The sequence below is a fragment of the Leucopleurus acutus genome (assembly GCF_964270905.1).
Source record: "Leucopleurus acutus genome assembly, chromosome: 4".
In the NCBI taxonomy this organism is placed as follows: Eukaryota; Metazoa; Chordata; class Mammalia; order Artiodactyla; family Delphinidae; genus Leucopleurus; species Leucopleurus acutus.
Window position 1 is genome coordinate 21,408,596 of NC_139146.1, and position 15,508 is coordinate 21,424,103.

Genomic DNA, 15,508 nt, shown 5'->3' on the forward strand with positions numbered 1-15,508 from the left:
CGGCCGCTCCCGCGGAGGCCCAGAGATCTTGCAGGACCCAGCTGCGTAGGGCGGGGCCTAAAAGCTTGTCGCGCCTGCGCGAGGGGCCGACGGCGTCCTGCGTCGTTACTTTTGAAACGAGTGGCGGGGAACTGCTCTGGAAACCCCTGGTGTTGCTGTCTGCCGGGTGGAAGCGCGTGCCTTCATCCGTGGGCCTGGCCATGGCGCTGCAGCTCTCCCGGGAGCAAGGCATCACCCTGCGCGGGAGCGCCGAAATCGTGGCCGAGTTCTTCTGTAAGTCCTCGCGCAGGCCGCAGGGCGGGGAGAACGGAGCCCTGGCCGCCCGGCAGGCCCGCGGTTCGGCTTCCGAGGCGGGGGGAAGCTGGGTGGGCCAGAGCGGCCCCGAACCCAAGCCCTCTCAGCCCTGGCCTCCTGCCCGGCAGGAGGAATCTGGGAAGAGGCGGATGCAGGCGCCTCCTCCCGACGCGTTGCTAATGATGGCGGAGGACGCCTAGGTGCTGCTGAGGCCTGCTTCGCGGTACAGCCCCTTCGCCGGGAGAGTTTCTTTAAAGTGCAGAGCTCACTCCTCACCATCACCCCCGCGAGGTGAAACTGGTCGACGGTGATGGAAGCGCTGTCCTGGACCAGGCCAGTTGTACCTTCTGAGAGAACCTGGCAGAACTTGTGATGATAAAAGGAGAAAAGAGAGAGGGGGAGAGGCTTGCCTGGGCTTTGGACTAGTCAGTCGGTTGCCTATTTTGACATCCTCTAACCACACAGTCTGAATTTGGACTTGTTTTACAATGAAATGAAATTTGCCACTGGGAGACTAATGCAGTTTGGCATTTTTCTTTTATTGCCACATAAATGCGGGTATCACTTTCTCTCTTACTTAGAAACAAGATTTTAAGGATTTTTAATGCCACTTTGTACCTATTCTGCTTTCAGCAAAACACAGAAACACGTGTGTTTAGACATTTACAGCTTTACACCATTAATGAAACCATAGCCACATCTAAATATGCTTTATTTCCCGAAGTTACAAAGTGACAATGACTTTAATATTTCTTGTTTTCAGCATTTGGCATCAACAGCATTTTATATCAGCGTGGCATATATCCATCCGAAACCTTTACTCGAGTGCAGAAATATGGACTCACCTTGCTTGTAACTACTGATCCTGAACTCATAAAATACCTAAATAATGTGGTGGAACAACTGAAAGGTAATTAATTGTAAAACTGAATTCAACCTGTGGGACTAAACTTAAAAAAGAAGAACTACTAAATAACAGAGCGCTCATTAGAATTTTCTTATTTTCACCTATTTCCATTTGTCTTTTTTTTTTTTAATCCTGCCTGAGTCAGTAGCCTTTTCTATCTGAACACTCATTTTTTCCTTTTCGCTCAAGAAGTTGCAGTATTGTTGGATCAATATTTGTTCTCCATCTATTGCTTTTCTTTCTTTTTCTAGAATTCCTATTAGTTTCTCTTTCATGTTTCTCTCCACTTAGGAATCCCATTTCTATTTTTTCTGTGTTGTGGGATATTTTGCCCTATCTACCCATTTGACCTTCCAAATTACTAGTCCTAAAAAATGCTACAGCTCTCATCTTTTTTTTTCCTTTTTAATTTTAAAATTCACGGATCATTTTTGTTGTTTTAAGTAACTTCATTTTTTAAATTACATCATTGTATTTTCATTAACTTCAGGGCTAAATCACCCATCGTCATTCATAGGGCTGCACTTGGATTATTTGGTGTGGAACCTCTTAGAACTAAACTCAAACCCTCCCTGAGTCAAATTTTCCTATTTTATGCTTTCATTGTACCATATTTTGCACCTGCATAGCAGTTACAATTTTAATTTCATGTTAATTGGTGCAGTGATTAGGTTAATGTTATCTCCTACACTCTTGCCTTGGATTAGGATGGAAGTACGGAATGTTTACGATCCTATCCTCAGCACCCAGTGCTATACCTGGTATAAATACTGAGAATTTGAAAACAGGAGCTAGGTTATTGATGGGGCAAGTTTTCTGTATAATTTGGAGGAGATCCAAAATAGCAGTGGTAGAAATTTGCTGAGGATAGGAAGTGGGACCCAAGAAAAGAGTTGCTTTGTAATGCAGTGAACCAAAAAAGATGCCTTGTAATGTGTTACAGAATGGTTATGCAAGTGTTCAGTGCAGAAATTGGTGGTAGTCATCTCAAATATTGAAAGTGGTGAGGTCCTTGAAAGATGGCAGTTTGATATTGAGTGTGACAAGACTGCAAAAGATGACAGGTAAGTAGGAATTTAAATTATTTCCACTTTCATATGCTTGTTCTAAAACTTGTTTTCTTTACAAAATGAGTTCTAATTATATTGAACAAGTTTCATAGAAGGTATAGTTTTTTCTAGGATGTTTAATTTGATCTTCAGTCTTCTGTGGAAAAGAACTGTGCTTACTTTGGCATGTCACTGACTTGTATAGTATCGCCTTTAGTCTAAATTGGTGAATTTCAAATTGTAGTATTTATGGTGGTATATGCAAAACTCCATACAGTATACTAGGTGGCCCATTTTATTAATTGTTTAAAGGTACTTTTAAGCTTAAGGGATTATCCTAGACTCTCCCAGCTTAAGATGCAGTTCTACTGTATTTCACTTAATGCCACAAGTTTCCTAAGACACTTCATAAACTCTGAAGTTTCCAGACTACCTGAATGGGAAATACCCATCATAATATGCTAATGACTGGCATTGTCCTGTAAATTCAGAACCATTTCTCATAATGAAATGTAGTTTGCTTCTGAAGCCTTTGGTCTCTTTTAGGAAATGTTTAGCTTATAAAAATAATTTGACATACAATTTAATATCTTATTTGAGACAATAGGGAATTAGACACTTAGGCGTTACTAAAAATGCCAAAATGATTATACCAATTAAATATTTTAGATACCACTGTTATTTTTTTTTTAAGAGGTACTGAAGTTTTCCTAACTTGAAGCACTAGGCAAATGTTTTGGTCATCTGATACAAAATGACCTGATCCTAAGACCAACCATAAAAAATGATTGGAAGGATAAGTGAAATAATAAAAATACATACTATGCCTACTGTGGTATTATGGCTCCTAATGATGTACTCATTTTCTAAAAAACTCCTTTTTAATGTATTACTTATTTGATTTTAGAATCATTTAATTAGATAAATAATCTTACAAATGTTTTACATAACTCGTTAAAACTTAAATCAATTGATTTGGCTTCTTTGGTAGTGCACCCAGAGAAAAGTCTCAGAAAGCTATCCAAGATGAAATCCGCTCAGTGATCAGACAGATCACAGCTACAGTGACATTTCTGCCACTGTTGGAAGTTTCCTGTAAGTATTATACAACGTCACATTGCCTTAAATTTGTTGGGAAAAAGACTAAGCTACTATTTTAAGAATTACCCCTTTATTAAATTTTTTCTTAATTATCAATATCATGTAATAAAAATGAGAAAGCATTATAAAGGAAAAGTAATGTTATATGCATTCTGGAAAATTTGGAAATGCTGAAAAGGAAAGGAATGAAAGTATTCCACAACACTCACTCTTGAATGTTTTGATGTAATTTCTTTCATTATCTTCATTTCTTACACACTTTTATGTATTGATATATATTTAAGACTATAGCTATAATTGTGTCTTGCTTTTCTATCTTCCTTATTCCTTCAAACATCAGATATGTCCTGAAAACCTACTATACGTCACACTCTGTTCTAGGTACTAGGATACATCAGTCACAGAACCAAGAAGTTAGCTTTACTGTAGGTTACATTCATGCCATCCCATGTGATTGATTATACACTTTCTACAAATATTTTTAACGGTTTTTTCTTTAAAGAAAAAAAAAACTTGAATTTTTCATAAGATAAAGTGAAAGGAGTGCAATATTTTCTGTACTACAATAAATTTCCATTGAAGAAAAGCAGTGAACTAGTTTTACAGACCAGGCTAAACTACATTTCTAACACTGTGTGGTTCAGAATGTGAGGGAGACAGGGCAGGTAGTTTTACTTTTGAAAAAATAATGTACCTTAATTATTTTATCCCCAATTTAGGTTCATTTGATCTCCTGATTTATACAGACAAAGATTTGGTTGTACCTGAAAAGTGGGAAGAGTCAGGACCACAGTTCATTACCAATTCTGAAGAAGTTCGTCTTCGTTCATTTACTACTACAATTCACAAAGTAAATAGCATGGTAGCCTACAAAATTCCTGTCAATGACTGAGGATGAGCTAAAGACAGTAATGTACTTGTATCCTCAAATGTGGTTTTCCTGAAACCAAATCAACTTTAGTTGATATATTTCATTGGTTAATTTTTAGATGGGGAAAACTTAACATTATACTTTACTGAATCTGTGCATAATTGTTCCATTCCTTGGTACCTGTTTCACTTTCCATAGGGCTGATGTAAGTTATTGCACACTGTTGCAAAGGGAACTAGCAGATTTCATTAGCATTGTAATGTCAGTTCCTTTGAAGGTAGTACTGTAGATGGAAAAACTTTTGCCATAAAGCTAAATGTCTTTCTAAATCAGACCTTTTGGTCAAGCAGCTTGACTCAGAATATACAGAAATATTTAAATATAAAATAGAGCAAAAGAAATATGAATATTCAGAATATTTGTTTAGATCCTGAAAGTAACTAATGATAGTCCATAAGTAATAAAATATTGCTCTTATTAGGTCCTTTTGCCATTTATTCATTTGTATAGTTTCCATATTGAAAAATTTTCCAATTACTTGATTTTAATTTATATAACTTGAACCCATGAAGCTATGGATATTCCTACTGTTCAAATTGCTATGATACCAAACTTTTAAGAATGTCCTTTTATGTTTTATAAAATCAAGCTTTAAATGACAATGATGAAATAAAGTTAAATGTGTATGTTTTAAATTTGTCTTGCAATATTTTTATATTGGTGTGGTGTTAATACAGCTAAATAGTTATGATGCATTAAGTACAGCATATTATTTCTTGTGCCTACTATGGTTGTAGGGCCTAAGAATTCAAAGCTGAGTAAGTCTTGAGGTACTTTCAATCTAATGGACAAGCTTTTATTGTACCCCCTTCATCTCATAACAGTAGATTTAAAATAAACATTCTTTTTGTAAAATGATAAATGTCCTTTGTAATTAATTCAGTTTAGCAAATTTTGGATTGTAGAACCTTTCTATACTCTTAGCCTGTTGTTTGTCTAATTTTCCATATACAGTTGACCTTTGAACAGTGCAGGGACTGGATCATTGACCCTCCAAGCAGTTGAAAATCCCAGTATAACTTACAGCCAGCCCTCCATATCTGTGGTTATTCCATACCCCTGGATTCAACCAGCTCCGGATCGTGTAGTACTGTACTATTTATTATAGTACTGAAGCTTGAGATCTTATGAAGGAGAGGAAAATATATGGCAAAGGACCATGAAGTAACCAAACAGGTTTACTTCATTATGTATTTGTCTTTATTATTTCACCTGGATAATCTTCTCTCTGCTTGTTAAGAATAAAGGAAAATGTCTTACATCCTTTCATCTCTTAGAGCTGCTGGACAAATAGGTGCCAGTTTTTGATGATGGGTATCATGAATGCTGTTGCAAAGGCCAATCTCTAAAGAGTTGTTGAAGCTGCCTAACTGAGGTTCACCCACAAGTCTTCCTGAATAAGAAAGTAGGTACTCGGAAATAATGTTTATTTAGGGATAGTCAAGAGTCAACATTTGAATTCTTGAGCTGTTCATAATCTGTTTAACATTTGAAATACGCATTGAGAAGGAAAGCAGAAATAGAGCTTGAGTAAAAATACGGAGAGAGTTGAAAATTATGGTCCTATTTTTAGGAAATATGTTTGAAAGTTTTTATAGAAAGCAATGACTGCTTCAGGAAACACTGAATGCCCCTTTGTTAAACAATGGGAATAATAAAATGTGGTTCTTTCTCCAAAAAAGCTCACCAGCAGCAACATTATATATTGCTGATGATCCATTTCTGTCATTTATGTTTCTGACAAATTAAGTGATCCTAATATTATTACTTTTGTGATTTATTGTGGTACTTACTTCTCTCTCCTTTAAGAGTTATGTCCAGAAATTAATGCTCTGGATTTGAATGTTACCTTCAATAACAGGAGCTTCTGCCATACAATCTATAGCCTGCAAGTTACTCTATAGTATCAGTTCTGCATCAACTAGGCTCTTCTTTTTTTGAAAACAAAAAAATTGGCTTTGAAAAAATTTAATGGAAGAATATTAGCTATGTAAAGAATCAAGGGAAAGGCTGAAAACCAGAGAACTAGGGTAGCCCCAGGGATTTTCAGTGACAAATTTGTGAACTCTGCATATCTTTATGTAATATATGGACCACTGGTGTTACCCAGTGATCTATCCAAATGACTCAGATTGCTAGTTTAAAAAAAGTGACAATGAAAAGCTTTGTTTGCATTTTAACAAGCTGCGATGTAAGACTAAGAATTAGGGGAAACTGCATTTTTAAATACTTTGATCATTTCATCTCAGCCAACATCGTTAACATGGTTAAATTAGACTTCTTACACCATTTGCATGTTAACTGTTTACTCTTGTGAAGATTCTGAGGAGCCAGTCTTGATCTTTCTCACCTCTTACAGATTATGTATCAATTCAGAAATACACATATTGGAGCTGAATGGGAGCCAGGCTATGAGCTTTACTGATAAAGCTAGATTGGAAAAGCTTTGGCCTAAGGTTCCAGCTGGACTTGTCCCACCCTCCTTCTACACCTTCAGCCTCACCCTGGGAGGAAGATATTTAAACCAATAGACGAAAGAACCGTGACTGACTTCATACCATGTTAAATAGAGAGAAGCTAAGATTCCAAGAGAATCTGGTGGGCTTCTAGACCTGCCTGGGCTCTGACTCCGTTTTGCTCACCATAGGTAGAGGAATGAAACCATGTTCCAGTTGAGCCCATCAAGGTTTGAAATAGACCTCCAGAAGGGACTGAACCACACCTGGTCTTCAGGATCCTTCTCTCAGTACCATCAATCAGACAAATCAAGCCTCCATGGGAATTTTTACACAGAGGTATAACAATCTCATGTCTCCATTGGCTTTTGTTGTAGAGCAAACAACCATAACATAGCAACAATAAGCATTTTTTCCTCCTTCAAGTCTGCAGGTCAGCTGGGGTGTTGTCTTCATTCTCACCTAAGTCTACAGGTCATGTGTTATTCTACCACTGAAAGGGCAGTGACTAGCCAGAATTCTTGAAGCTTAGTTTCAGAACTTGCACACTGACACTCTTCCACATTCCACTGGCCAAGAACTTGCACACTGACACTTTTCCATATTCCACTGGCCAAGGCAAGTCTTATGGCTAAGCCAAACCAGTGGGAAGGGAAGTATACTCCTCCCAAGGAGATGGGGGAGAGGTGTGAAAATACGGTGAAAGGGTCTAATAGACCAGGGGTTGGCAAACGTTTTCTGTAAAGGGTCAGATACTAGTTTAGGCTTTGCACCCATATGGTCTCTTGCACCTACTCAAGTGATTCCGTCATAACTTGAAAGCAGCCTTAGACAACAGGTAAACGAATGAGCATGGCTGTGTTCCAATAACAAAAAACAGACGGTGGGCTATATTTGGCGCACAGGTTGTAGTTGGCTGACCCTGTAATAGACCTGTTTGCTGTTTTGTTCACAAATATTCAAACCCCTCCCTGGCTCAGAGCAATTGATTTTGTGATATTCAGGGCTCACATTTAAAGCAACGTCATTTGTTTTCTCCATCCATGGTATCTCAAATGGGATGGCTCTTTATCCCATATTCTGCAAAACACAACTGGCTATTTAAGGTACTGCTCAGGACACCCCACAGTGAATTTTGATCTGAAAACTGGGAAGGGAGGTTCTTTGGCGCATGAGGCGTACGAAGAGATTCAAAATAGCATAAAGGCTACACGCCTCCATTTTTAATCACTATATAAACATGCATGCTGAATAAATGTTACTATTAGAATGCATTCAAGTTTCTTAGGTTCATTAACCTCCTATGTATTTTAGCATATGAACTCCAAAATCATAAGCATAATAAAGTAGGTATCCACATAGATATTTAATTTTTCTTTACCTTCTGTTTCCATTTAATTGCTTAGTCTGTAAAATTTATCTTAATTTTATTTTCTGTGAAAGATCAGAATAGCTATGATGTTACATTGTAATGCCTGTATTTTCCACCAGATGTCACTAATGTTGTAATACTTAAAGTGAATTTCTTCTGACTCTAAATTAGACTAATATTCTGCTTTTCTTATTGGAAGTTAACATTGGGATTTCTGTCTACAAAAATATGAAGGAATCAGAGGGAAAAACACAGCATCTGTCTTTTGCTAGGCACTTTACATGAACTATTTCATTTAATTCTCAGGCTTTAGTGCACAAGCGGAATCTTGGGGTCAATGGGCATGCAAATGGCACTGTTTTTAAAGTTTAGATAGCCTCTTTTGACCTCAGCCAAGGAAGCTCATTTGACTCCACAACAAGCACATCAAAAGCAATTCTTCACCCTTTTCTTAATGGTTCTTACCTTCTACATCCTTTTAGCAATTGAGTGTCCAGAACAAATTACTTTTCCTTTACTGGGCTTTGAGTTTCATTGGTGAGTTTGTATTTACACTTTCCTCAGATGACTTTGACCAATGAATGGAAGGAACCAAAACAGAGAGGACTTTATCCTATGCCGTATCTATATTGTTTATAGAATAAATCAAGTGTGAATTTTCAAGCATCTGTGAAACAGTTTTCCAACTAATCAGAAGAATTGTTCATTTAACTACCTCGGTTACTCCTTGGGGAATTAATTTTTGGTGTAACTTGTAAATAACATTTTCTCATTCTTTTTTTACTCAGTGTATGAAATTATATTTCAAGTTATTTTGTTCAATGTGACCATGATAAAGGTTTGTGTTGGAACAACTATGGAATAGAACCTGTCTGCTAAACTTCACATTTTATTAGTTATATTTTCTAAACACAGATCTTTAGCAATCTTTCCATTCTTGAATATGGCTTTGAAAGTCAGCAGTATTAACCTATGCTTATTTAAAAAAAAAAAAATCTAGCTGGGAAAGCTACTTAATCTCCATTAGAGTTGACAATCCTGTTCCAATCTGGCAAAAACATTGTAGCCCTAGCAACAAAACCATTAGAAAAGGCCTAGAGAGAGAAATGTCAGAGTTGACCCTCTGATTTCACAAGTCAGTTTATGTTACCACTTCACCTATTTTTGTCTTCCTACCATTTGATCTATTTTTATACTAGAGAAACATAATACAGTTTCATTTATTTGTGTAAAGTCCATTTTCATCAACATTTATCTGCATCATTTTGCTATGTAAGCTTGTTTGCACGAAGGAGCTTACATCAGATCAAAATCTCTATTGTCTTGGAATTTTATGTGTGGAAAAGGCTTCCGAGTATAAGCAGGCCAACCATACTCCATTTCCATGCAAGGGAAAGATCTCAAACGTCTTTAAAAACTATATAGATACGGCATATTGAGTGGATGCCTAGACATGGATATGATTTCTATCTAAATGGCAGTCTCACTGTCTAAGTGCAGAAGTTAGTGGTTTTAAAGATTGAGTCAGTGATACCCAAAATATTTCATGTCTAAAATACAGTTCTTGTATCACTGTACTCAATCCTAATAGTCAATACAGCTCTTTAGAAACCAGTTCAAAGGTTCCAGATCTAAGAAAGGAAATTTATAGGCAATGATCATCTACCATGTGCCAAGTACCAGTTAGGTGCTTTACACCTGTTCAGCCTGGTTCCTTCTAGGTGCATAGAGGCTGGGGCTGGTGGGGAAGTGGGAGACTTGGGCTACAGCCTGTGGTCTTGGAAACTGGTGATGGGACATGGGGAGAGTCATGAAGCAAAGAAAATGATGAAGTCTGAGTCCCAAATGACAAGTCCTCTGGAGTAAGGAATAGCTCCAAAACCTCAATTCAGGCTGTGAGGGAAGAACAGTGTGGAAAGACAAGGACTGGATCCAAAATGAACGTTTTATAACTGCTGACGCCCAGTGAGTCCCAGAGGATAACCGTGAAGGAGCACTGCGTAGGGAGAAAGAATCCTTCATAGAGTACCTTAGGCTCAACTTGTGGGCAGGGAGGGGATTCGTCATCAAATTAGTACATTACATGCATTATCTCAATCCTCACAACCCAATGAGAGTTACTATCCCCATTTTACACCTGTAAAAAGTGAGATTCGGGAAGGTTAAGTAATTTGCCCAGCTTCAAACATCCAGAATACATTCCCAGGCCTGACTCCAAAGCCTGTATTCTTACTGTATCTCATTGCCTCTCAGAGACTAGGGAACAAGGAAGGGTCCCCTGTTCCAGGATGCAGACTCAGCCAAAGAGACTACAATACCACCTGCATCTAACTCCAGCTGGAGAAGTGAAAACTCACAGCCACAGTGTTTGAGCGTCAAGGTACATTAACTTTTTAAAAAACTCTTTTTCATAATAAGCTGTCACTACATGTTTATTAACACAGAGCCTTCTGCTGTGTAACAGGAGCATTCATTTTCTTCCATCGACATTTTCTTCTCTCACTGCTTTCACTTGTTTTTGTAACTAAATGCTGTGTTGGAATTTGGGCTTCTGCTTTATGGGCTTTAACCAGTTTGAGAAATAGACACAGAAAACAGATTGAAATGTATGTATTATCATCTGTATTACGGGGTTTCCTAGTAAAGCTGAGTAGGAGCAAGAGGCTTGCACCTAAAGCAGAAATAGGTTTGCTACTACTCCCCCATAAATGCACTGTGGAACAGTCAGACAACTTTGGTCTTCCTCACTCGAGCCCAACTCCAGCATGGGAGTAAGAAGTGCCGCTCCCTGAACGCCAAAGCCAGAGTTAGCAAGCACTGTACCTGAGCTCCAGCAAGCCTTGGAAAGAGTTCTTTGTTGCTTGGGATGGTGTGAGAGAGAAGGTGGAGAGAGGGGCCTCCAATATTTCTCCAGTACCACTATCCATCATCAGGATCAGAGCAGAAACCTGAAGAGTGGAGTAACATGCATTCCTCTCAGTATTTGCCAGGTTTTTTTTTTTTAATATAAATTTATTTTATTTATTTATTTTTGGCTGCGTTGGGTCTTGGTTGCTGTGCACGGGCTTTCTCTAGTTGTGGCGAGCAGAGGCTACTCTTTGTTGTGGTGCGTGGGCTTCTCATTGCAGTGGCTTCTCTTGTGAAGCACAGGCTCTAGGCACGCGGGCTTCAGTAGTTGTGGCACATGGACTCAGTAGTTGTGGCTCACAGGCTCTAGAGTGCAGGCTCAGTAGTTGTGGTGCACAGGCTTAGTTGCTCCACGGCATGTGGGATCTTCCCAGACCAGGGCTTGAACCCATGTCCCCTGCATTGGCAGGCAGATTCTTAACCACTGTGCCACCAGCGAAGCCTATTTGCCAGGTTTTTAATCTTTTAGCATATTATGATGCCAGTGTGTTCCACTGGCATTATGCCAGTTGATTTTAGGTAGCAGGGTGATGGTAACCGGCATTTTTAAAAAATTGTAGTAATTATGTATTTTAATCTGTATTCAGAAAAATATATAACATATTTTAACATATCATGAGCTAAAGATTTTTAAAGTACACACCTTATTTTTTTTTAATGTATTAGTATTGGGATGGGTGATATGCAAATAAAAATCACGAAGGCAGCACATATATGAAGGAAGGCTGGGAAGTGATGTCATAAGCCATTGTACTTAAGTCAGAAGTAAGCCAGGGCGGGTTGCATGCTCAGAGTGCTGCTGTGCTCTTACCATCCTACACTCCACTTCTTTCTACACAACGTTCCCCTCTGTAACTGCTGATGGGCATTTCACTTTTTGCCCACAAAAGACTCTAACAACATGAGTCAGAAAGGATTCCACGCAGCACCCTAAGCTTAAAATTCACTCCCTATTCTATTCTTATCACTAATTATGTCCTGTCACATTGTCCAAAATAGATCATCAGACTTTATGAAACGAATACAAAGACTGGATCAACAACATAAAAATGTCCCAAATTTGAACAACAGGAAACTCTTATTTTTCAGCTTCCTCAAAACAAAATCCCCTTGTAAATAAAAGCCCATAGAAATTAAAGTCCAAATGCCTTCATTCCCTATTTTATACAATTGGCTCAGTCTCAGCCGGAGGGTCTTCGTCGTCTGGATTCCTATATCTGCAGCTGTGTCCTAGGCTGTCTTTCATAGGAATATAGCTTCTTCAGCCTCTTTAAATTCAAATCTCTAGTTAGCTCTACTCTCCAAGGGGAGGGTAGCCACAAAAGAAACTGCAGCTCCACTACAGAAGTTATCACAAACAAAATTATGATCCCCAAATTAAGTGAATGGTATCATGTGGCTTGACACTGCTATTCTCAGCCAAAGAGCATGGCAGATAACTTAGTGGTACCTGCACTGGAGACAGTGAGGACCTGAGAACACCTGGTTTCAGTCCCATGGCAGGACAGCCAGCTGCACCAGTGTCGAGTCCACAGCCTGGGAATCTGTGTTTAGTGACCAGTAACTGCCCAACAGTTGTGCTTCTACATATATAATATATTTGTGTATTTCTTTGTGTTTTTTCTTGTTTTGTTTTGTTTGGGTGATGCTTGTGGGGATCTCCCCACATATATTGCCTACTTTCTCTCAGAGAGTGACATTTGAGACATTATTGCCTTCTTAGAAAATTTAGATATTCTGGTTTCTTTCATTTCCTCCTGTCTATTGTCTCATGCAAGATTGTGGTCTAGAGAAAACCTCTACTCCCAAATTCTTCCAAGTGTGTTCTCTGTAGAGGAGTATACTCTTCTCTGTGAAAACATGAGGGATGGGGTAGAGACCATCACCCTACTTCTTAGCACTGTTTTAATAATATACACTGTTTTATTTATTATGATAATAGTGATTGTCATCACTCTTCCATAAATTTTTTCCTTCCTACCTAGGCAGGCTGAGTTGGACCCAGCTAGGCAGTAGGTGACTAGAGTCAAAATTAAATTAAAAAAAAACAATTAAAACACCAGGATTACAGTAAAGGCCAGTGAGTCAGGATTACTCTTATACGTGGTCGGTGGGAATGTAAACTGGTTCAGCCACTGTGGAAAACAGTATGGAAATTCCTCAGAAAATTAAGAATAGAACTTCTAAATGATTCAGCAATTCTACTTGTGGGTATTTATCTGAAGAAAACAAAAACACTAGTTCGAAAAGATATATTCACCCCTATGTTCACTGCAGCATTATTACAACAGCCAAGATATGGAAACAACCTAAATGTACAAGGATGGATGAATGGATAAAGAAGATTTAATGTATATATATATACACACACAACAGAATACTATGTAGCCATAAGTGAAGGAAATCTTGCCATTTGCTACAACATGGATGGACCTTGAGGGTATTATGCTAAGTGAAATAAGTCAGATGAAGAAAGACAAATACCACATAATTTCCTTTTTATGTTGAAAATAAAAAACAAAACAAACAAACAAAAGAAAAACAAACTCACACGTTGAGAGAAACAGATTGGTAGGTTACCAGAAGGGAAGGGATTGGAAGAAGGGTGAAGTGAGTGAAGGGGATCAACTGTATGGTGATGGATGGTAACTAGACTTCCAGTGCTGGTTACTTTGTAGTGTATACAAATAGCAATTTATAATGCTGTATACCTGAAATGTGTATAAATGTTATACACCAATTTTACCTCAATTAAAAAAAAAAAAGAGGGCTTCCCTGGTGGTGCAGTGGTTGAGAGTCCGCCTGCCGATGCAGGGGACATGGCTTCGTGCCCCGGTCCGGGAAGATCCCACATGCTGCGGAGCAGCTGGGCCTGTGAGCCATGGCCGCTGAGCCTGCACGTCCGGAGCCCGTGCTCCGCAACGGGAGAGGCCACAGCAGTGAGAGGCCCGTGTACCGCAAAAAAAAAAAAAGAAAAAAGGTAACAGAAGGATACCGAAGTTTAGCAAAACTTTAAGGAGATTCCAGATGTCACAGATTAAAGTACTCAAACGTTAGTATTCCAAAAGGTTGGGCCATTGAAAACATAGAACACAAGCACAAACAAACAAAAAATACCTAAACCTAAACTTTAGGACAGAAACTTTTCTGTTCTTATGCCTTCCTGTCTCAGTAGGATCTGACCATTAGTGTAAGGAGAGAGACTGCAGCTGTGGAGGAAAATGGTGCCAAGAACTGCAGCTGCAGAAATTTTTTTGTTTTTTTTTTCACTTTTTAGTTTTGACATGTAAAATTAATACATACACAAGTTAAAAAAACATCAAACAGTACAGAGTGGTACTAAATGAAAAGTAAGTTCTCTACCTTACCTCATTCTCCCACTCCCCATTTCTAATCCAGCTCCCTTGGAGTATAGTTGCTTTACAATGTTGTGTTAGTTTCTGCTGTACAGCAAAGTGAATCAGCTATACATATACATATATCCCCTCTTTTCTGGATTTCCTTCCCATTTAGGTCACCACAGAGCATTGAGTAGAGTTCCCTGTGCTATACAGTAGGTTCTCATTAGTTATCTATTTTATACACAGTATCAATAGTGTATATGTGTCTATCCCAATCTCCCAATTCATCCCACCCCCCCACCAGCTCCCTATTTTTTTTTTTTTTTTTTGCGGTACATGGGCCTCTCACTGTTGTGGCCTCTCCTGTTTCAGAGCACAGGCTCCGGATGCACAGGCTCAGAGGCCATGGCTCACGGGCCCAGCCACTCCGCGGCATGCGGGATCTTCCCGAACCGGGGCACGAACCCGTTTCCCCTGCATCGGCAGGCGGACTCTCAACCACGGCGCCACCAGGGAAGCCCCCCACCTCCCTATTTTTAAACATTTTTTATTCTGCTGCTGGTTATTACCATACCTCTGAAACTTATGTTAATTCCTCCATTTCTCCTTCATCAACTTTAGATAGTATCTATTAAAAGTTGATAAATTTAGTTCATATTTCTTTATCCACTACTAAGTTTTTCCAGTTAAAGTATTTTGGTTCTTCTGGTGTTTATCCATAATTTTAAAGAATACGCTTAAACCCCATATTTTGTTACATAAATTTTAGATAGTATATCTTGATTCCTTACTAGATAAGGTAAGAAAAATCTGTGTCTGACATTACCTTCCACATCTCTCTGCTGCCTTAACAGACTTCTGGTTTTTTTTACATTATCAATGTTAATATTAGATTCTCTTTTATAGTTAATATTGTCTTCCAAATTTTGTTTATATGTTGATTCTACAAACTGAAATAGCATTTACATTATTCCAATTATTAAATTACTCCTTACTGAAAGACTGAATAGCTCTACCTATTGAGGATAAAAAGGTAATCTATATCATCAAAATGGAAAGATGAATGTTCCAAGTGTCAAGCTCAAATGGGATTCCTTAAACCCAATCTTCAAGAATTTCTATTAAATTATTCATTTAGCCAATGATACCT

General features: G+C 38.5%; 1 protein-coding gene across 1 annotated transcript; it reads left to right on the plus strand.

Annotated features, from left to right (window-relative positions):
* Positions 1-200: 200 nt before the first annotated feature.
* Positions 201-4,243, plus strand: MAD2L1 (mitotic arrest deficient 2 like 1; the record flags this gene model as incomplete). Its single annotated transcript, XM_082837539.1, has 5 exons — positions 201-273; positions 1,058-1,204; positions 2,145-2,265; positions 3,242-3,345; positions 4,071-4,243. The coding sequence occupies 5 exons, from the start codon at positions 201-203 to the stop codon at positions 4,241-4,243; spliced, it is 618 nt and encodes a 205-aa protein (XP_082693665.1).
* Between the last annotated feature and the right edge of the window lie 11,265 nt (positions 4,244-15,508).